General features: G+C 39.9%; 2 protein-coding genes across 9 annotated transcripts in view; one reads left to right on the top strand and one right to left on the bottom strand.

The window, feature by feature from the left end:
• Positions 1 to 23,533, bottom strand: part of LOC136687222 (uncharacterized) — a 37,155-nt gene that overhangs the window by 11,312 nt on the left and 2,310 nt on the right. For 5 of the 7 annotated variants that reach the window (XM_066661524.1, XM_066661525.1, XM_066661529.1 and 2 more), the window contains exons 1-5: positions 10,634 to 10,743; positions 10,318 to 10,512; positions 3,803 to 3,899; positions 3,582 to 3,714; positions 2,142 to 2,300 (exon numbers count right to left, since the gene is read on the bottom strand). In XM_066661524.1, the coding sequence (XP_066517621.1) occupies positions 2,142 to 2,300; positions 3,582 to 3,714; positions 3,803 to 3,899; positions 10,318 to 10,512; positions 10,634 to 10,700 (651 nt within the window). In that variant the 5' untranslated portion in view covers positions 10,701 to 10,743. Of the gene's footprint in view, positions 1 to 2,141; positions 2,301 to 3,581; positions 3,715 to 3,802; positions 3,900 to 10,317; positions 10,513 to 10,633; positions 10,744 to 13,587; positions 13,755 to 22,151; positions 22,291 to 22,599; positions 22,787 to 22,928; positions 23,045 to 23,172; positions 23,428 to 23,533 lie in introns of those variants that run through there. The other 2 variants (XM_066661530.1, XM_066661531.1) reach the window with 2 other exon arrangements.
• Positions 17,401 to 20,067, top strand: zgc:174680 (uncharacterized protein LOC100136843 homolog). 2 transcript variants are annotated; one of them, XR_010800420.1, is made up of 4 exons: positions 17,401 to 17,760; positions 17,940 to 18,031; positions 18,199 to 18,284; positions 19,709 to 20,067. XR_010800420.1 is itself a non-coding variant. In XM_066661532.1 (4 exons), exons 1-4 carry the CDS (start codon positions 17,673 to 17,675, stop codon positions 19,852 to 19,854), a joined length of 363 nt encoding a protein of 120 aa, XP_066517629.1. In that variant the 5' UTR covers positions 17,401 to 17,672; the 3' UTR covers positions 19,855 to 20,067. The 2 variants fall into 2 exon arrangements, 1 of the variants encoding a protein (XP_066517629.1); XM_066661532.1 differs by having other exon boundaries at positions 17,401 to 17,711.

Here is a 23,533-nt window from a genome sequence, read left to right as displayed (position 1 = left end):
GGAAGTACAGTATGTGAAATTTGAGAGAATATGTTTACAAATAACACACCATGCTGGCATTTGAATGACGAATAAATACTGAATTGTGTGCTGACTTTCAAAGGTGAATCAACATTGATATTTCAATATTGTTTGAATGTCTGCTTCGCAACCTTAAATTTTTAAAGGGAGGGGGGCAACTTTTTTCCAAACTTTGTCACACTCTGAAATCCTTGGCCTAAACAAGCATGTCAATTTTACTTCAGTATGTTTTTTTTCATACAAACTAGCTAGTAAAATCAGAAAAAAAAAACACAACAAAAAAAAAACCCAACTGTGAAGACCCACTCTGGTCTGTCATTCCTCTACAATGCAAAACAAGACTGAATATGAGCAATACATGCACATAATAGACCTTTCTATTCAAGCACTGATTGATTATGATTAAATGCATCTACACTGCGGTTTACCAACTCCATCTACTAAATTTAATTCTTATAAATCAAACTACATAACGTTTAAACGGTTTGTTTACATGTTCGTGCAATCCGCCATCACCTCAGGGTTGCCAGATTCACTTTTCACCCCACCAGTCACAAGTTTTAAAACAAAATGTTTGTCCCGCATTATATTTACTTTCTAATTATATTACAGTAGGACCCATATTTACTTTTTATCCTTTAGTTTCTTTCTTTGCATTTTTGTTAACAACCATTCCAGATGAAACACCAGTACAATTATTATTACTGGGTTGATGGTTCATTGTACGAACTCGTAAACAAACTAATTAATAGTTGTGTTTAATTTTGTTTATAAGAATGAAATTCAGTAAACAGATGTAGATGGTAAACTGCAGTGTGGATACACTTAATCATAACAAATTTTTTATGTGGAGGAGAGAGGTTGAGAGGCTAGCTAGCTGAGTTTGCAAGCTTACCCTTCGGGAAGCAAGTAGAGCTAATTTCACTAAATTTGAACTATAATCAAAAAGGTGAAGATCTCAGAAATCATACCTCCCTTAAATATCAAGTGTCAGCAGCAGTGCCGAATGATATTTCCCCTCTCTATTTGGCGCCAAGGGACATGCGCACAAACAATCTCCTCTGATTGGTCAGAGGGGTTATTCCCCGAAAAGTGTCCGCCTCCCAGTTCTACAGGTACAGATTAGTTCTGCACCACGCTCCATCTGATATATTTGGTGTAAATGTGAGAGCGCGCTGAAATATTCACGTGTGAGCGAAGAAGACAACATTAGAGACTCGTAGCCGCAGATTCGAGCAGGTGCAGTTACTGACTTGTGTCTGTGCAAGAGAAATATCACCCCCCAAAAAACTAAAAAAATATATATATTCCTGAGGAGATTTTCTACAGGTGTGTAACTCCCACTGCACAGATTCACATGTTGGTTTACAAATGTGCAAGTGTTATACAAGTGTGCGAATGTGTTATGCACCATATATACAGCTACAAATGGAGCAAAACTGAGCGGATGATATTTTTGTACTTGTGTGTGTAGAACTGGATTTGTGCAGCTGCAGTGAAGAGTTTGTGAAGGTATAAGTGTTAAGCTGTACTTGTGGGAGAGGTAAAAGATCTACAGGAACTGCTGTAACTATTGAATTGATTTTCTCTGTGACTTCAAATGTACTGATACACACGTGTGACTATTTTCTACAACTACAAATCTCACTGTCACAGGTGCTCAGGGGTTTTGCACCAAATATACCTCCCATAGTAGGATAATGGATGTACAAGGCAGAGTAGACAATAGTGCAAGATAATCGTATAACAATTAAATAAAGTCAACAAGTGCATACCGGTTCTATTGAAGAGTCACAGTAAGGTTCTGATGAGGAGCTTAAGTGACAAGTACCAATATAAACAGTACCGGTGTTAACAGTAGTGCTAATATAGGGAAACAAAGCCTGGAGGCTGGTTAAAGTGGTTGAGTGCCTGCCTGATTTTCAAAGTCACAGTTGGGTATTGGTGGTAATTGATGCGGTTGCTGAGTAGTGTGTGTGTGTGTGTGGGTGTGTGTGTGTGTGTGTGTGTGGGTGTGTGTGTGTGTGGGTGTGTGTGTGTGTGTGTGTGTGTGTGTGTGTGTGGGTGGGTGGGCAGAAGTGAGAGGGGGGCAGAGGAGGTAGAGAGTTCAGCATTCTCACAGCCTGATGGATGGAGCTTTCCCTCAGTGTGCTGGTCCTAGCCCTGAGACTACGCAGTCTCCACCCTGATTGCAGCAGGCCGAAGAAGCTGTGTAGCGTGTGGGTGGGATCACCTGCCAAGCAGAGGGCTTTTCGTAGGAGGCGGGAGCTGTATAAGTCCTGAAGACAGGGGAGAGAGGTACCAATGATACAGAATACAACAATGATAACAGAATACATGGGAGTGTGATTGATAAAGAAATGGTAAAGTGGCTCAGAGTCATACTGAGATGTAAAAAAGAGCGAGCAGATGGCAACTTGGCTCGTAGCCATATAAGGTAAAGAGATGAGAGCTATGGTAAATAGAGGTAGAGTGCCACAGGTATAAAGATGCAGTTTGTTAATCGGGTCGGGGAGAGAGGAAAAGGTGCTATACGTAGCATTCTCTCCAAATAAAATGTTCTCTCATTTGATGCCATCTCAGAGACTTCTTATTTCTGTCATAATTTTTCACCAAAGTCTGTAGAAATCTTAAAGCCAAAGAACATACTAGCTACAATTATTGATTAAAAAGTTCTCTTCATCAGACCTGAAAATCCACTGTTTCACTGTCAAGTAAAAGTGTTGCATCATTTAACCTCTATGTGCTTGTAAAGTTTTCTTTGTACTGCTGGGTTTTTAGTCTGTTAATATGACTGCTACAGATATGACCAGGTAGCCTGAGCTGAAACGTTCATGGACATAAAGTAGCATGGCTCCAAGTTTCTCAGGTTTCAGGGAGCAGTTCTGTGTTAGCTAATTAACAGGGCATCGGTGTTATATATAGATAAGGGATACTATGTTACCTAAAGGAGGGCATTGGTGTTAGCTATAAGTGGGAATCAGTATAAGGGAGAGCATCCGTGTAAGGTAAGGTGGGGAGGAAACATTAGTGTAAGCTATAGACAGTTTTACGTCCAGGAGGTGGGAACACATGGATGCTGGTGAGAGAGACCTGGGTCTTCAGGGATACTGCGTCCTGTTAATAAAAAAAAAAAGTAAATAAATAAAATAAGTAAAATAAATATAGATGTAAAGGAACAAATGCTTAATTTCAGATTAGTAAAAAATGCAGTGCCCAATCACACGTTCAAACAAAGGTTAACAATGCTTTAATGAATGCAGTTGTTGTATATATCACCTCCCATGTAATAGCTTAATGTTTGGATAAGCACTGTGTAAAAAATAAAATCACTCTTATGTTATAATAATCCAAAAGGTGATATTGCTGTTCTTGTTATTGTTGATATAGAAATGTTCTGCTGAAATCCTAGTCTGAGGTGTAAAAGCTCCTCCTTTACCTTCAAAAGAAATTGAGGGTCCAACAGCCCGACTAGAGGGCCCTTAAAAAATATTAAAGATTAGAAAGTACCAAATTCATCATATTAGCCTGTTGTGTTTCATGCCATTGATGTTACTAACTTTGAATGAGTTTATAAGTTCCTTTTTGGTGAATTGTTTTGGTCGTGGGGCCTTTGGAGCAGGAGGAAGATAACTGTCCTCATCTTCACTATCCACGTTTAGCAAAGTACTTGCAGTACATTTTAGTGTGGACCTAAGTGTTAAATAAATAAATGTATGCATTTAAAATATGAGTAAAACATTACCATAATAACACAGAATTACTTAAAATGTCTGCTTACTTTCTTTTTCGTTTTGTAAATACATCCTCTGGTTCTGTATCAATACTTTCACCTTTTTTGACTCGTAAGTAATATTCATGAGCTTTTTCATAGTTATCTGAGGGAAAAAAAAACACTTCCAGCAGAACATAGCTATGGAAGCAAATCTGTCTCATCAGACTTTGAAATATTACCACCTTTGAATTTGTAGCACTGAATTTTTTTTGCACTGAAATTATGCATCTGAATTTTGCTGCTTTTGAATTTAAGTCTTCAGATTTACACCTCTGAATATTTTGCTTTGAAATTGTTCATCTGAATATAATTGCTCTTGAATTGAACTCGTGAATTTTCAAGAACATGTTTTCACTGTTATTATTCAAGGTTAATAAATTCAGATAAAAAAATTCAAGCTCAAAAAAAATTTCAAACAATAAATTTCAAAGTTGATCATACTCGGTAGACGAAATTCAGAAACCAAAATATGAGTTACAAAAAAGTCAGAGTACACATCCGGGACACGAAGGATGAGCAATCGATTCATTTGGATTTTCTCTTTCGCCTTAAATGCTGCACTAGTTAATTTGGCTTGTCAAAGCCAAATTACTGTTCTTCGAAATCTTATTATTATTAATTTGGCTTGTCAAAGCCAAATTACTGTTCTTCGAAATCTTATTATTATTATTATTATTCTTATTATTATTATTCTATTCGCAAAATGTAAAATACTACTCCTCCTAGGGTTTTCATGCTACAACCGTGAAACTTCACACGGTCATAGATCCTATGCCAACTCGGGTTGCTTGTGCTTTTTGGAGCGATCTGACTTATGGATTCCGGAATACGAGCTTCCAAAGTGGGAATTTTTCCCATAGGAATGCATTGGCCAAAATTTCAACCTGCTCTAACTCGGTCAATTTTGAAGCTACGGACACGGGATTTCACACGGTCGGACCCAGGCCCACCGAGACCCACCACGTCGAACATCACACCTCTCGCACTCATCCGTTTCATTTAATCACTCCTTCAATATCCCTCCATTCACTTGAATGGGAGATGGTTAGAGTGCGTGACATCATCGTCACTCTGACTCTGGCCAGGAAAGCCTTTTTTTTCAGTTTTCAGCCGAACATTTCCCCATAACTTCCTTATACTTTCACCTAGAGACTTCATTTAAATTTTAAATGGTAGGGAAATTTCCACTTTCTAGACCCTGTTAATATGACAACATTTGAAAATACGGTTTTTGAGTTATGAATTTTTGTTCGGCACTAGGGAGGGTTTTGGCTCCCATAGAGTTCAATGTATTTTTAGAGCGGCTCAGAGTGCCGTTTCTAAATTTTTCTCCTGTTTTTAACTCGTCATAACATGCTCAATTCTTACTTAATCTGCATATTTTTTATACCATATTGATCCCCAGACTCTCCTTGTCGCAACGGTATATACGGTTAAGTGATGTGGGGAAATATTTCCGAGCTATAAGCATTTGTTCGGAGGGTGGGTACGCTCCCATAGGAACCCATTCAAATTATTTTTTTTCTTTTTCAATTTTCTGCCGAACATTTCACCATAACTTCCTTATACCTTCACCTACAGACTTCATTTAAATTTTAAATGCTAGAGAAATTTCCCCTTTCTCAAACTTGTAAGTATCAGACCATTTGAGAATACCGTTTTTGAGTTATTAATTTTTGTTTGACACTTGGGAGGGTTTTCCTCCCATAGAGCTCAATGTATTTTAAGAGCGGGTCGGCACGCAGATTTTCAAAACTTTGACCGTTTTTAACTCGTAATTACACCATCAATTCTCGCTCAAAGTGCAAAAATTTTTACACCATCTCGAGCACCAGACTCTCCTTGTCGCTACGGTATGCTTCGTTCATTTTTGGACCTGGAAAAGTTTTTGAGATATTTGAGGTTTTTTGGAGGGTGCCCCACCGGTCGAAATTCATTGAATCCCGAGTCTGTCAGTTGTGTTCTGTGAGCGTGCGTGTGAGAGACAGACAGAGGGGGGAGGGGCAGAGGCAGAGACTGAGGTGGAGAGCTGTGAAGGACACAGCCAGTCTCTAACACTTTAAAGGTCATTTTTAAGGGAGACGTCTTAATTATCCAGGGTTTCTTAAGGTGGAATTTTTTAAGGTGGTAATCAAAATGTATTGGTGGTCTTTTTAAGGTTTTAAGAGTTATTTGAAGTGGTCATTTATTTAATGTGGAGGTCTAATTTAAATAGGAATTTTTTTAAGGTGGATTTTTTTAAATTTCACCTTTCTAACACCTATAAATATGAAATCATTTCACGGTACAGATTTTGAGTTCTGAGTGTTTGTTCCGCAGTAGAGTGTGTCCCAGGCCCCCATAGACATCAGTATATTTCTTGACTGGGTACCCACACTTTTCTTTAAAATGTTTGTGTGTTTTTACACTGCCATAACACCAACAATTCTTGCTCAATCTACACAGTTCCTGCACCAAATCAATTTCTACATGGTTATTTTTCATACAGGAATAACAGCATATCTCACTGACTTAAGGAAGTCACAGATAAATGTGGATTGATTCTTAAGGTGGAATTTAAAATTCCAGCAGCAGTTTATTGAACAAAGTAGTCTAATGAAAGTCTCTTTAAGATGGTAGGGTCTTTTTAAGGTGACCATTTATTTGCCAAAGTCATCTACTTAATGTGGAAGTCTAAATATAAAGGCTGTTTTTTTAAGGTGGAATTTTTCAAGGTGTTCTGCAAAATGTAATGGGAATCTTTTTTAATGTGGTATTTATTCTTATGTGACAGTTTCTATAAATTTTAACGTCATAGCCATTAACCAGCATATAAGATAATGTGGCAACGATATTAGTAATACGTGACAAGCCAAATTCAAAGTTCGTTCACGAACTTTCCCCCTCTAGTTGCATTCTAGTCCCCTCGCCGCTAGATGGCGAAATACGAACAACTTCCATACCGTGGAAAAACTACACGTTTACCTTCCTTCCGCGGATATTATCTCTTTATTTTCAAAGTGTCTCAAAAATATAAAAGTCTCACTAAAGACACAATATAACAGACTATTGATATCCTGAAGATGAAGATATTTTACTGTGGAGATGTTGTGTAACGGCCCTGTGAACAGAGCATGTGATATGACAGAATGTTGAAACATGAACTGTGGGGATACAGTCTGTGAAAATAAGAACATCCCATGACAGCCTTTGTCTTTTTAAACATATTTAAACGTATGGGCATTTGACTTTCATTTGAACAGCACTAAGAAATGGAGCTTATACAAATAAAACTGAAGAAATTGCTTATAAACATTAGTTGTACAGTGCAATTGTCTTTGGCAGAGAGGATTTGGCCAATATTTCATGGGTGTAACCCACACACTCAGCTCTACTGCTCCTCCCACAAATGCATGTTCCTTACAAATGTGGGACCATTGAAAAGGCTTCTCAACGGTATAAGATTCACTGCCAAGAAGCATTGTTACAACAAATAAATGATCTACAAACACAAATTTCTATATAAATATTTATAATAATATAAGAAATAACCAGACATTGTGAATGTACACATACTGACATTCAGTGTTTAAACAAACACAACTTTATGAATTAAACTCTGCACTGTGGCATATTATATTTATATTACACTCTCTGTAAAATAGGAAGGAACTTGTGTTCGAATTTCGCCCTCTAGCGGTGACAGAATGCAACTAGTGCAGCATTTAAGATGAAACAGAAAATCCGAGAAGTATATCTCTGCAGGCCGGAGGCAGCTCCAAGTGGGCGGTACAGCTCCAAGTGAGCGCGGAACAACATTTTAAGCACGACCCAGAGGCTAAAGAACCCTTTTTATTTGTTTTTGAAAACAGGGCTGATATGGAGCTTGTGTTGATGAGCAGGGTTTCAGGGTCAATGCAATGTTTGTGCTTACACCATGACCCTCACCCCAGAAATTTTAAGACATGGAAACTGGACTGTAACTGGCCCCTCACCTCAATTCTTAAGGCACAGATACTAGACTGCAGGGCACCTTATACACCACAGTTTAGACAGTGTGTATAGTTTGATACTTTTAGAAACCTAGGCTGTCTGGTTCACTGTGATGTCCTGCTTTGTGTAAAATTCCCTGCACAAAATAGGTATCCTAGTTATTTTCTTTCTTCTAACAGATTTCTATAACTAATGCAGCCCAAATTGCTCTGTTTGAGCATTGTTTGGAAGTTTAAGAGAATGTCAGTGAGTTCTTTGGGACGTTGTGTTAAATTATTGTGTATTTTGTAGTACAGCTGTATGCCTGGTGACCGTGTAATAACTGTTTTGTTTTCAGTGTTAATACTGTACCTTGTAAACACTGAGTACATTATGTGGAGTACATTTTCAGCATCATGTGATTTACAGACTTGTGTGTGGTTGGCTTAATATGTGAAATTCTCGCAAATAAAAAGAGAATAACCATTTAACTGAGACCACATGTACTGAGAATAATAATGTTTGCTCACATATAGGCTACTACTCACTTCCTAACAAGAGAGATGACAGTAAATATGGGTTCATCAGCACAGCTCAGTGCTGGGGTGCTATCTAGCATTAGGTTCATGTTTCTCTATTCCAGAGAATCCAATTCTATTGTCAGTATTGCGCTACAGGGATTAGAGAGGCAGTGTGTGCACGTTTGCACATCTGTGTTAGTAATGGGTGCAACTTAATGTAGAATACATTCATTACAAACTAGTCCTCAAATATTTGTACATGTGGTGTATTTCTGAAATAAATTAAACTGAATAAATGAACTATATTAAAATAAATTGATAGCCTTTCGGGTGGCACGATGGTGTGGCAGGTAGAGTTGTAGTCACACAGCTCCAGGGACCTGGAGGTTGTGCGTTTGAGCCACACTCCATGTGAATGTCTGTGAGGAGTTGGTAGGTGGATTGGCGACTCAGTGTGAGTGAATGTGTGTGTGTGTCCCTGTGAGGGACTGGTGTGTTCCTGCCTTGCACCCAGTGATTCCGGTTAGGCTCCGGACTGGACCCACCGCTACCCTGAATTGCATAAGGAGTTTCAGTCAATGAATGAATGATAGCCCTTCTACAAATTCACATGCACAATCCATGTAGGAATGGGAGGCTTTCTGACAGTCTAAGCCAGTATTATCCAATTCTGATCCTATTCTACCCGTTCAAACAAACTTGATTCAGCTAATTTTGTGGGGAGGGTGTTCCAGGACCTGGTTCTGATACCAAATCAAAGCATATGTGATCATCTGAACGCAAAGAGCAATACATAATACTCTACAACAAGGACATACTTCTATAAAGAATCATTTAAAACCATGTAAAGGAACTAGATGAAGTACAGTGAACTTCTCTGAATGTCTGTTTATATTCTTAGTTTTAAGTTGAGCCAAGGTTGCACCACTGTCTTGGAATTCATTAAACCATAACTACATTACAGTGAATTTCCGTCTTATTAAGTTCACCTTGTACATGCATGGACTATACTGTCATATACACCCACTATGAGTGCTCATGGTAGGTTTGCTGAATATTATGATTATTTGCAAATTATTAGCACCATTTCTCCTAATGGAAAGGAGCTGCTTTAAATATTTATTTGAATAGTGGGCCATTTTCTACAGTGTTACTTAAGGATTTACAAATTTAAACTGATTATAATCCAATACTGCACTGAGTACAAAACAAATAATACAGTCGTATAATTCTGTAATCAAATTAAAATAATGATTGTAGTCATGAGAGACCTAACGGATTTCACAAGTTTGCAGTTCACCCCATAATCAGATTACCAAAAATATATCATTAAAATATCAGACGTTCTATGTATTTCGTTTTCACTGAAACCTCATTTTGAACTATATATCTAGTAGAGGGTATCTAGTTCTGTTGGAGAGAAACTAGGCCCTTTTTTCAGATCACAAAGGCTGCTTTTCCTACATTCGCCTTCCCACAACACATAGATTGCCCACTTGCTGGTTTCTGCCCATTTGCTACATACACCCCTCCCACTTGCGGGCAGAGATATGTAGTTGGAAAATCCTAATGAATTGATTGCTCTTCCTTTGTATCCCGAATGTGTATCTGAATCTTTTGTAACTCGTATTTTCTTATCTGAATTTCGTCTTCTGAATTTGAGCAACTTCAAAATTTATTGTTTGAATTTTTTTTGAGCTTTAATTTTTTTATCTGAATTTATTAACCTTGAATGATAACAGTAAAAACGTGTTCTTGAAAATTCATGAGTTCTATTCAAGAGCAATTATATTCAGATGAATAATTTCAGTGCAAAATATTCAAAGGTGTAAATCTGAAGACTTAAATTCAAAAGCAGCAAAATTCAGATGCATAATTTCAGTGCAAAAAAAATTCAAAGGTGGTAATATTTCAAGTCTGATGAGACAGATTTGCTTCCATAATAGCATAACATCATGTTATCTATATAAAAAGACCATAAATATTACTGATCTAACCATAAACTCAAATCAATGTGTAAATGTAAAAACTGAACTGCTGTAAACTAACCTTTAGCTTTTAGCACACTTGCTGGGTGAACAGTCCAGGATTCAGGGTCTGGGGACTCACTATTCACTGCTGCTTTTTTGACCCTCTCAAGTGTATTGTACGGTGGCCAGTAGCATTGGCCCTCATGGTACCAGGTGTCAGGCACAATTGCTGACAGATTATTTTCTTCTGGGAATGAAACAACAAGATACATTCCTGTAGTAAAAGAGGAGAAAACACTGGTAAATGGTTAATGCAAACCAGAAGAAATAAGAACATTAAAGTTTGCGTCTCTGTGCATGTTTGGATTTGTTATCAAGCTAAAAATACCTTCTACCTGCAGTAATTCTATAGATGTAATAGTGGCACTCCAGCAAAGCCCTCTTTGCGTGGAAGGAGGACATACTTTCTTTTTATATTTGCTGCTGGTGTGCTGTGCAGTTGAGGAATCAATTCAGACAGGTGGTAGATGTCAAGTTCAGAGGATGGCAGAGGATAAGTGAAGAAGTCAGATTCATTCATTCATTATCTGTAAGTGCTTATCCAGTTCAGGGTCGCGGTGGGTCCAGAGCCTACCTGGAATCATTGAGCGCAAGGCGGGAATACACCCTGGAGAGGGCGCCAGTCCTTCACAGGGCAACACACACACACACACACACATTCAAGAAGTCAGATCCTTTTCTTAAATGATTTGAAAACTGTGTGTCTCACTCCACAAGTGTCAACTGTAATGTTTTGAATAATCACCATCTGTTTATTTACAAGTTCCACACAACTGTCAGCAGCTGACACCTGTAAATTAAATTTTTCCATGTGCAATTTTTTGAACTGCTTGAGTGCATTAATATTATGTGGTGCCGGGCCATTTCTGTGCTCCGTCTTCAGATTAGAGGTAAAGCAGAGTGCCCTCTTGGCTTTAGCCTCTCTCTCTCTCTCTCTCTCAGAGAGGGCGCATCACTTGCTCCAAAGGCTTGTCAGGTTTGTGGACCATGTTTTTAAGAAGCTGCCCCAGAAAATTCTCAAAATGAAAGCAGGACGTGTTATCCAAAACGCCATACATTTTTGTTTCTTTGCTAAGGCGAAGCAATCCATGCATGTTATAACCAATGTATTCCTTTCCATAAAGTTTACTGCAGTGGTCCACAAACAACGCAAGCAGACTGTGGGCGTAGTCAGCATGTTCTTCAACCAAACCTACACTGAGTATGATGGTCATGGCTACAGACAACAACATGAAATTGTCATCAATGGACATTGGTATTCTGGTTTTTAGGCTTGCTGGCCCTGTATACAATAAAAATAAACCGAGCTCTGTAGCTTTCCACTTCTCAAAATCAATGAGAGCGATGGGTTTACGGTTAAACTCAGAAGGTACATATGTCTGAATTCTCAACAGTTCTGCAGATAATTATATTCTGACAGCTGGGCCTAATCGAGTGTGCAAGGGTTCCTTCAGCCAGACATACAGGAGTCTGCACATTACTCCTAAGCACACCAGGGGGTGTCACCATACCAACAGATGAAAGAGAAAAAGGGCTGAATCCATTGAAACGCTGATGATCACCAAACCCTTGAAACATTTCATTACCAGATCTGACAGGTGCATCACTCTGGAAATGTCAGTCTGCCTTGATGTACAGCCCCTTTTTGCTGGCACTTGTGAAAACTGTAAAATCAGTCAAATAGCTGATCCTGTAAATCTTCTACTTCTTCTGTGCTTTCACCTGAGAAAGCTTCATGAGTTTCTTCTTCACTGCTTTCTGTATAACTTTCTTTTTCCTGTTCCTCATTAGTTTTATCTGTATATTTCAACTGCTGTCCCCTCATTCTCCAGAATATCCTCTTCTTGTGCCTTAGGTAAAGATGTCTCTCTTCCCTCCTGTGCTTGATAAGAACATTCAAGCTCATGTGTCAAACATGTCCTATATGTTCTTATATTCTCTTCCTCTGTCTCTGAAGATGACGATCCTAGTTTTTGTCTTGAGCTATTCCACAGTGAATTCTCCTGCATATTTTTGTTCTTTTGAAATTTCCATTCATAGACTATAACACATAAGCTACAGTCATTTTAAAATTTACCTTAGGCTGATTCAAGTTAAAGTTCAACTGAAAAAATAAAAACAAAACACATAATTTAATGCCTTAGAATGCATATCAGGTCACATTTACACAAGAGGCTCTGATTTTATTTTTCATCAGAACAGTTCTCTTAAGAATTGCTCATGTGCATTTTCGGTTTAAAAATTGAGAATTTACATACGAATGTTGACATAATCTTAAAATAAAAGTATATCCTACAAAATTACTGTATGAATCCTCATAGATTTATCCTTCACTTTTATCCAAATGCATTAATTGCCATCCAAATCACACTGTAAACTTTGTAAAAGTCTTTAAGTAAAAGACCAATTTTAAAATAACCATAAAAATATTTTATCCAAGAAAATGTGTAAATAAAATCAGTTTTAACAAAGTTATTCAAAGTTGTCCGGTTCAAAACTGAACAGGATCTGTGGTGACAGGAACCCTATGTCTGAAGCATACAATGCCTTTGAAATCTCCCTCATGGGACGTCCTTACACATAATGTATTAACTTCGCCCAGAAAACGTAAGATGTTCTAACATTTTACCATCATCGATACTCCAAAAAAATATCAGAAGGCATGTGGAACTGCCTTGGAAACTGGAGGTTTTGGAAAGTAAATAAAAACGGCTGTAAAATACATTGCATTGTAGAAAGTGTCTGACTAGTTATCGCTAGCTAAGTCTCTCTACAATGAGCCAATTCGCGTTAAACCACTCTGAAAGACTTATTAGATATCTAAGCCATGGAACTATGCAGACATTTTGAAAATCGGTGAAATGCCCCTTTAAAATGAATTTGCCCTTTGGCTACTACAGTCTTACAACGACAGTGCTGCTGCTACATCAACTGTTCAAACTAACTTCAAAGCTTACTTAGCTAACGTGCCTAGCGAGCATTTTAAAACTATGAGCACTTTGACAAAAATATACATTTAGTAAGTGTTGAACTGTTTGTAAATGTACCTTAATGTGTGACGTTCATGTAAGTAACGCAGAGAACAGCCAACATTACATATACTCCAGCCTGCCTTAAACTTTAACGGACTTTAGCAACTAGCTAACGTTAGCTTAGCCTTAAACTGAATGTTACACAACCCACAAATATCATCCCCATTCATTATAATTCTTTCCCACTAAGACACTAAACAGAACCGTGTGCTGTACATAAATGAGCTAATTAGCCAGTTAAACGCTGTTTTTCTTACCGTGTTTCTGTGCTGTTACCCGCAGACGGTTAAAAAGCTTCCCCTCAGAAGAGCCGAGCAGCAGCAGCGCGAGCGCAGCTCCTCCCTCTCAGCGGCTCTTCAGCTGTGGTAGAGCGGGGAGCCGCGGCCCGCACACACTCACTTCCATTTTCAATACTTTATGAAATCTGGAAGATCATCTCTCACATCAACATTTGAAACACATTTCTTCCGTTTATATTAATAAAAGAAAATCTTATTAAGCAAACGGTTTTACATCTTATTTTTAAAAATAAAAGGTATATAAGAAAACTTAAAATTAGGGAAACACTGATCCCTGTGTTCTGATTGGGTCTGTGCCGCATAGTGATGTGTCGGTCGCGAACGAACCGGTTCAAATAGCCGGCTCTTTTAAGTGAGAGCCGGTTCCCGTCTAAGACCGAGCCATTTTTTTTCTAAGGCTTGTCATTCAACCAATCAGAGAACAACAAGCAAAAGAAGGACGTTCAAAGGCCTCAGTCACCCACGGCTAGTCAAGGTGATGGCAGGGCGACTGTGTATTGTAGCGACATCAGTTACCTCTGAAAAGATCTTTTCAAAAACTGGGCAGATATTAACAAAGAGAAAAATACCGAATCAACCCCTCCAAGCTGAGACACTTGGTTTTCCTGAATGCCAATCTGCCTTCCAAAAAATAGTTGAAGAAAATGTTAAATCAGTTCAATGTTTGTTGACAGTTGTGGTTGTTTTAATCACTACCGTTGGATGCTGCTGTTTTGCACTTTGCAGAGTATTTGTTTATTTTATTACCCAGAAATGGATGATTGTTTAATTTAATAAGCTATTTTGTAATACCTACCTTTTGGGTTCCATTGGCTATATTTCAGAGTTTACAAGCGATTTATTATTAAGGTATTAAGGTGTTTAAATAAAAAATCCAGTTATTTATACAATTTAATGTGTGAGTGCAATCAGTGAGTTATTACAAGACAACCATAAAAACAATTGGCCATTACAACACTATTTATTATTTTTAATATTGAACAATAATATTTTGTCCATATAGTCATGTAAAATGTAGGTAATATTGTTCTGTACCAGTGGAAATAAGCGGTAAAACAAAGAGCCATTTAAGAGCCGAAAGAGCCGACTCTTTATGAAGAGCCGAGCCAAATAAATCCCCATCACTAGTGCCCGTCACTAGTGTGCATTAGTTTACTAGAATCTTCTAGCGTCTTCTGTTGGTCTGTAAAATTCTAAAACCTTCTGGAATGATGTAGAAGTGGGCGGGGCTTATGTGTGCTCAGCCAATCAGAGTCGAACCACGGTTATAAAAGAATGTGACTGCATCATAAAGTTATAAAGTAGTGTTTTGCAGATGAGAGATAAGAGCTGCCGGTGCAAAGGGAGGGAATGTTTCAAAATAGGGCCAAACGTTTAGCATAAGATGAAGTGGGATTCCTCGCGCGGCGGCAGTGTGTGTGAGTGTGATTCTTCGCGTGACGGCGGACCGTGTGAGGGGAATTCTTGTCGTGGCGGCGGAGCGTGAGTGTAATTCTTAGCGACGGCCGGGCGTGTAAGTGGAATACTTCGCGTGACGGCGGAGCGTGAGTAGGAGTAGTAGTAGTAGTAGAAGTAGAAGTGGGAGGGGTTTATGTGTCCTCAGCCAATCAGAGTCGAATCGAGGTTATAAAAGAAAGTGGCTGTATTAAGTTATGAAGCAGTGACGGACGAGCGACTGAGTGGTCCAGTAGGTTTTGTTGTTTGGTAATTAGTATTTACTAATTTTCTCTAGCTGTAGTTCTTCGGCGGGGCGTCTGCGCGGAGTTCCTCCCGTGACGGCGGACCGTCTGAGCGTAGTTCCTCGCTTGACCTCGGACCGTGTAAGTGGAGTCCCTCGCGTTACGGCGGAGCATATGAGAGGAGTTCTTCGCGTGACGGCGGAGCGTCTGAGTGCTGTTCCTCGCGTGGAGCGTCTGAGCGGAGTTCCTCCCTTGACCTCGGACCGTGTAAGTGGAGCCTCTCGCGTGACGGCGGAGCGTCTGTGCGGAGTTCTTCGCGTGACGGCGGACCGTCTGAGCGGAGTTCCTCGCGTGACCTCGGACCGTGTGAGTGGAGTCCCTTGCGTGACGGCAGAGCGTCTGATCGGTGTTCCTCGCGTGACGGCGGAGCGTCTGAACGGAGCTCCTGGCGTTACTGCGGATCGTCTGATCGGAATAGCTCGCGTGACGGCGGAGCGTCTGAGCGGAGATCCTCACGTTAGGGCGGAGCGTCTGATCGGAGTTCCTCGCGTGACAGCACATCGTCTGAGTGGAATTCTTCGCGTGACGGCGGAATCGTTTGTCAGTTTTTCAGGATGTTTTCACTGAACATTTAAAGCTAAAGTTATAACAGTCCTCCAGAGAGAGTGGGTGGTGGTGGGTCAATACCGAACAGAATGTTTAAAACGTCTTAACGTGACAGCGTAGCGTCTGAGTGGTTGGTGGTCCTATAGGTGTTGTCTTCTTGTAAGTGTTTACTAATTTTCTGTAACTGTTTGGTGTTAAAGTTATTACAGTCCTCCAGAGAGAGGGGGTGGTGGTGGGTCAGCACCAAACTTAATGTTTAAAAGGCGGAGTGTGTGAGTGGAATTCTTCGCATGACTGCGGAGTGTGTGAGTGGAATTCTTCGCGTGATGGCGGAGTGTGTGAGTGGAATTCTTCGCTTGTTTGGTGGTCCTATAGGTGTTGTCTTCTTGTAAGTGTTTACTAATTTTCTCTAGCTGTTGAGTTTTTAAGTTATTACAGTCCTCCAGAGAGAGGGGGTGGTGGTGGGTCAATACCAAACTGTTCCTCGCGTGACCTCGGACCGTGTAAGGAGTCCCTCACGGAACGACCGACGGAACGACTTGGCGGAGTGCCTGAGTGGAGATACTGGCGTGAAGGCGCAGCGTCTGAGCGCAGTTCCTCTCGTGGCCTCGGACCATGTGAGTGGAATTCCTTGCGTTACGGCGGAGCGTCTGAGCAGAGTTTTTCGCGTGACGGTGGAGATCCTCGCGTTACTGCGGGGCGTCTGATCGGAGTTCGTGTGACGGCGGAGCGTCTGACCGGAGTTCCTCGCGTTACAGCGGGGCGTCTGACCAGAGTTCCTCGCGTGACGGTGGAGCGTCTGATCGGAGTTCCTCGCGTGACGGTGGAGCGTCTGATCGGAGTTCCTCACGTGACGGCAGAGCGTCTGAGTGGTCCTGTAGGTTGGTGTTTTCTTTTGGTAAGTAGTGTTTACTGATTTGGGCGGCACGGTGGCGCAGCAGGTAGTGTTGCAGTCACGCAGCTCCAGGGACCTGGAGGTCGTGGGTTCGATTCCCGCTCCGGGTGACTGTCTGTGAGGAGTTTGGTGTGTTCTCCCCGTGTCTGCGTGGGTTTTCTCCGGGTGCTCCGGTTTCCTCCCACAGTCCAAAAACACAAGTTGGTAGGTGGATTGGAGAATCAAAAAGTGTCCGAACGTCTGAGCGGAGTTCCTCGCGTGGATGGATAACAGTCCTCCAGAGCGAGGGGTTGGTGGTGGGTCAATTTCAAATAAAAAGTTTAAAACGTATTTTGATCCCTGTGTTTTGATTGAGTCAGTACTGCATTTTGATTCTGTTTTGATTCTAGAATTCTAGAAATTTTAAGAATGATGTAGAAGAGGGCGGGGCTTATGTGTGCTCAGCCAATCAGTCGAACCAAGGTTATAAAAGAAGGTGGCTGCATTATTAAGTTATAAAGCAGTGTTTAGCAGATGAGGGGGGAGGGGGGGGGGACTGCCGGTGCAGCGAGAAGGAATGTCTCAAAATAAGGGCAAATGTTTTGAATAAAATAGTGGGAATCTTCGCGTGAAGGCAGTGTGTATGAGAGGAATTCTTCGCGTGACAGCAGAGGAATGTTTAAAACGTCTTAACGTGACAGTAGATCGTCTGAGTGGAATTCTTCACGTGATATCGGAATCGTTTGTCAATTTTTCAGGATGTTTTCACTGAACATTTAAAGCTAAATTTATAACAGCCCTCCAGAGAGAGTGGGTGGTGGTGGGTCAATACCAAAAAAAATTAAAGCTATGAATGATTATTCCTGTCTCAATTAAGGTACACTATGGTGATATTCGGAGGAATTGATGGTTTCTCAAGGACGGTAGTTACAATCATTTGATGAGAGCTCATTTTACAGCATATTTTTAATGGTAGTATAACAACAGTTATGTAAAGACTTATTTGTTAATGCTGAACATGAGTATTTTCATGTAGAAAAACAAGCAATGTTGTTAAAACTTAATGTCATATTATCATACTTAAATAAATCAAACTCAGAAATGAGAAATATATGTGGTTTAGGGTATGATGAGGTACATTATTTCCATAGATGATGTATCTCGGTGTTGCCAATAATAACAAGGCCTCCACTACTCTTGCCTTCTTCAGTGAAGCTGTTGAGAAACATGGCTTACCACAAAGGTAGATCTTGTACATTTACATTCATATACCCTATGGTAAAATATACCACACTGACTGTCCTTCATATTAATAACCTGAGCTTGAACCTTAGCTCAGTTAGCTTTAAGTTGTTAAGTGTAAAATACCAAAACGTGCAGTCTTTATTTGTGTTACATTCACTTTTCAAGGGTTCAAGGTGACCATGGGGTGGAAAATGATGATGTGGTCCACCTGATGTTCTCTTTTCTCTTTACTCGATCTCGAGGAGTCAGAGGTAATTTCAAACACACACACATACAAATACACGTTCAGTTTAGGTAAATATAACAGCATTCATGACCTGAACTTTAAAATGCATTTCTTGGGTGTCTATGAAAATATTGAATTACAGCATTAACAAATAATTGTTATACTCTTTTATTAAATGACAAGACATTGTGATTATCACTACCTTCCTGGAGAAGCAATCAGTTGCTCCAAATATTACCACGTTGTGACACCAGCATATTATCCTGTTGTTCAAATTAACACCTACAGTTCTGTAATTGTGCAGTCTATAATGTGGTGTTAAAACACATGATGCTCTGCTGTCCCTAATGAATTTTTAACCTCTTTTATGTTCACCCATATATAAAAGACTTGATGAATATTATCACTACTCTTAATCATATATTACAATACATGGGGTGCATAAAAACCTGACACATGCCTATCAAGCTGTTAGCATTTCTGACACGGAAACATTTCAGATATTTGAGTTAGGTCTCCTCATATACTTCATATATCAGCCATAACTTTAAAACCAGCTCATTGTATCTACACCTGTCCGTATTATCGGCTCCACTTACTATACAGGAGCCCTTTATATTTCTACAGTTACAGACTGCAGGCTCTCTGTTTCTTTGTGTACTTTATCCCCTTTCCCCCCTGTTCTTCAGTGGTCAGGACCACCACAGAGCAGGTATTATTTGGGTGGTATATCATTCTCAGCACTGCACCACTGACGTGGTGGTGTGTGTTCGTTTATTGTTGCAGTGGTATTAGTGGATCAGTGCTGCTGGGGTGTTTAAACACTGTTTCAACTCAATGTCCACTATTAGATATTTCTTTCTTGTCAGTTCACTTTAACAGCGCAGCACACACCACCAGGTCAGTGTAACTGCAGGGCTGAGAATGATCCACCACCCAAATAATCCCTGCTCTGTGTTGTTCCTGTGGGAGTACTGAAAATTGAAGAATGGGGTTTAAGTGGATAAAGTATGCAGAGAAACATGTACTACAGTGTGTAATTGCAGAACTACAAATTACTCCTGTATGGTAAGTGGAACCGATAAAATAGAGAAAGTATAGATGGGTTTAATGTTATGGCTGATCAGAGTAGGTACTCTATAGGTTTGCAGTAATACAACACCACTGTCACCACTGAGTGTAAGTGGATTTGTCTCTTCTGTTCATAGTTTTCCTGATAAAAATTGTGCACTAACTATACCTTACATGTGAAGGCCAAACCATTCAAATCAAGGCCAATATCCCCCCTTTATTTACTCTTACTGATAATATAGTCCTATTGCATTGCTTGTAGAAGTCTTGGATTTTCTTACTGTACTGATTTTTTTATTGTCATGCTGCAATTATTATTCAGTTGGCTACTTGAATTGTTTGTGAACATGAGTATTCCAAATGATGTGCTTTGAACAGAATTGAACGGCTCTGGCGAGATGTCTTCACAGCAGTCACAGGCCTCTTCTACAGTGTGCTGCACCAGCTGGAGGAGGATGGTCTCCTTGACCTGTCCAGTAGTTTGCACCTCTTCTGCTGTCATTGTGTGTTTATTCTCCGCTTGATACATTAAGTGATGAAAAATAAAATTGATGAGTATAGAATGAAAGAGTTGTGTTACTTGCAGAAATACTGTGCTTTCATACGTTTAGTTAAGTATGCATTGTGTGTATATAACATAGGAATAGATTGTCACAACATAAACCACTGTATCTTACCAAATTCTGATAATGTGTAGCCACTGTGGCATAAACCTCTCTCCTTTCTGCAAGTAATAAAATAACTGATTAATCAAATCCACATTGTTGACATTTAATCTTCTATGGTAATTAAATTTCCTTGTTACTTCACCAAGTCCTTCTCAACAAAGCATATAAATGGCAGTGACTCCATTTAAAATATTTTGAGATATTTAGCTTAGAATGAGTGTGGTAAAAGAAGAGCAGAGACGACATGGTAGAGAGCAGCTGTAAGCTCTCCTTGTCAGCAGTATTATAAAAATGACATGTGCTACCACTAAGGTCTACTACTCTGTAGTGTTTCTACAGTAATCCAAACCCACTGTAGTAAGGGCGGCACGGTGGTGCAGCATGTAGCTCCACAGCTCCAGGGGCCTGGAGGTTGTGGGTTCGATTCCCGCTCCGGGTGACTGTCTGTGAGGAGTTGGTGTGTCCTCCCTTTGTCTGTGTTGTCTGTTGGTGTGTCCTCCGGTGCTCCAGTTTCCTCCCACACAAAAACACCCGTTGGTAGGTGGATTGGCGACTCGAAAGTGTCCGTAGGTGTGAGTGAATGTGTGTGTCTGTGTTGCCCTGTGAAGGACTGGCGCCCCCTCCAGGGTGTATTCCAGGTAGGCTCTGGACCCACCGCGACCCTTAATTGGATAAGCGGTTACAGATAATGAATGAATGAATGTTGTAGTTACCAGGCAAGCGAAGGAGGCGGAAGCATGTGGACGATGTGGGATGTTCCACTCGCACCACCTCCACTTTCGTGTCAGGCATGGGTATCTCCCATCCAACCCAGAATTTAACAAGCTGTTTCAGCTGCTCTTGAGACACTGAAAGTAAAAAGAACACAACACTAATATTTGTCAGAGGCTTGGAAACTAAGATAACTAACTACATGCTACAGTAGGCAAATGTTGTGCTAGTTCGCAACTATGTTAATGCTAAAGTCCATCTGTAATGTGTACCTTTTTCTACGGCGTCTGACAAGTTTGAATTAATGGATGCATATGTTGCAGCTTACAACCTAAGTAAGAATAAAGGATGTTCATGATATCTATACACGAGTTATATCTCCATTTGCAGGCTTCATTGTCATGTCTTGAATCATTTAATAATAATAAGTTACACTTGTATAGCGCCTTTCACAAACCCAAGAACGCTTTACAGTGAGAAGGGTTTTTTGCGACGGGAGAAAAATAGATAAATCAGAGAGAGAGAGAAAGTGTTGTGAAAAAAAGATTTATAGTGTGTTAAGATTTGGTGGCTGAGTTTTGAATGTACTGAAGAGGGCGGATTGTATTACAAGGCTAGCCATAGAACTGAGAATGACAGTAATCTAACGGTAAACATGAATGCACGCGCCAGTACCTCAGCACCTTTACAGGAAAGTAGAGGGCGGAGTCTAGCTGTACCATGCAGATGGAAAAATGCCGACATAGAGGTCTGATATGTGGGACACAGCTGAGAGAAGAATCGGAACAGGACACAGATTTCGTACAGAGGATGATGGGCAGACGGGTATTATCAATAATGAGGGGGCAATCTGAATAGGCAGAAATGGTTGATTGGTACCAACAGACAGAATTACATTTTTTTTTTAGAGTTAATCTTGAGGAAGTTAGTTTTTAACCGTATGTTAACTCCTGAATACAGAATAACAGTGAGGATGGGGGGAATGATCTAATGTGTTTGAGGCAAAGATATATTTGAATGTCATAAGCATAACAATGAAAATTAAGGCTATGGGAGTGGATAATATTAAGAAGAGAAAGTAAATTAAAGAAGAGGAACCCGGGGGTACTCCCTGAGTTACCGGGGCAGTAACTGATTTGTGCTTCTGTATACTAACAAACTGAGACCTATCTTTATAAGAACCAGACCGGGATAATAGACCCAGAAAGGCCAACAGTGGAGAGACGTGAAATTATGAAAATTATGACTGATTGTCAGATCAAGAGTAAAACAGATGCGCAGTCAGAGTATAACAGCAGATCATTAAGAACACATTATTTGTACTTCACAAACTGCAACATGAATGAAAAAACATACTTCACTGAGACTGAAGTACATATCACAGTTTCAAATGGTCAGATGGCACTTCTAAAATCAGACACCATTGGGGAAACATGTCATACCTGTGCACTGCATTCAGCCATGGACTGACCGGGAAAAACTGATGCCACTGCGTCAGGTCACAGTTCCAACAGTGGCCAAATCATCGATTCAACCCTTCAACCCCTGCTTGAGCTGCTTTAGTTGGCGTTAAGGAAGCACCTTAAAACATCCAAAATACAACATGTTGTCTTCTGTAAAACCATGTTTTGTTTACTCCTGTTTGAAACAGTCATTCTCTGTGCAATTTTTCTGAACTGTACATTTTTATAATTTGTCACATAATAATGGTCCATTATTGTGGTATTTATGATAGAGCTTGAGAGTATTCAAGTTTACTCAAAATTACTGCATTGGAGAGTGTAAAAAGATTTAAGACTTTCTCAGTTATACAAAAGAAACAAGAGAAATACTTTCAGCATCCAGCTGATCAAATCCTTTATGGATGGAGTGCTGGACCTTTGGACTTACAACATGCTGAAGAAGGTTGTGAAGAAGCCAGGCTCTGTTGGTTTCTGTTAAAACAGGGAGGTCGCATGCTAGTGCTAACTGATTTATAGCTGCCCTGTGACCCTCAGTGAGTGCACTGTACAGGTTATTGCATTCATCTTCCTTCCTGTCTGATTTTCCATCTTCATAAAGCTTTAAAAATGACGTTCTAAACACAGAATTTCAAGATTTATTTGTCACATGTGCTTAAACGACACTCCGTTCTCAAGAATTAGAAATCTGCAAAATTACAAATATACAAATAATGTACACAAATAAACAATGAAAGAGTATCACTACTCTGTACTTACTGGTTTTAAGGTCTCCCTGATGTCTATGTCTGCTACATCTTCAAGGGTGATGGTAGCGGTTTGGGGTTTACCACCTAACAGCACATGAAGGACTGCCTGGCTAAGACCTGTCAGACGAGGGCCACCATGACAACACCACTCAAACTCAGTGTAAGCTACACTACAAAGACTGTACATCTAATCATAGCTGAGAAAATAAGAGGTGTACTTTTTATAGTTATTAAACATTTATAAGACAACTTACATTATCTCCGCAGGCCTGAATGTGGAACTGGATGAGGGGCAGAGGACTCAATTGGCCACAGGTCATAAAACAGTTTTTTGGCAATGTTTCAAGCTCTGCTGCATCATATGGAAGTGGGGTGGTATCTATTGTTTTCTGAAGGGGGACAATGTATAATACAATTTTCCCCACTGTTAGATGAAGACCTAAGAATTTTTGCAGTGTACCCTTGGGACCCCTGGGGCAAAGGAGTGGTTTTTCTTTGTCCACTGCCCCCTTTAGAAAGCATAAAAACATTTTATTAGCTCATACTAAGGGCTCATCAAATCATAAAAACCTTAAATATAAATGTTTAGAACCTATGGTGTGATAAACCTTTTGT

The sequence above is a fragment of the Hoplias malabaricus genome, chromosome 2 (genome assembly GCF_029633855.1).
Source record: "Hoplias malabaricus isolate fHopMal1 chromosome 2, fHopMal1.hap1, whole genome shotgun sequence".
Classification (NCBI taxonomy): Eukaryota; Metazoa; Chordata; class Actinopteri; order Characiformes; family Erythrinidae; genus Hoplias; species Hoplias malabaricus.
The sequence above is the reverse complement of the archived record's forward strand: the minus strand, read 5'-3'. Positions and strand labels throughout refer to the sequence as shown.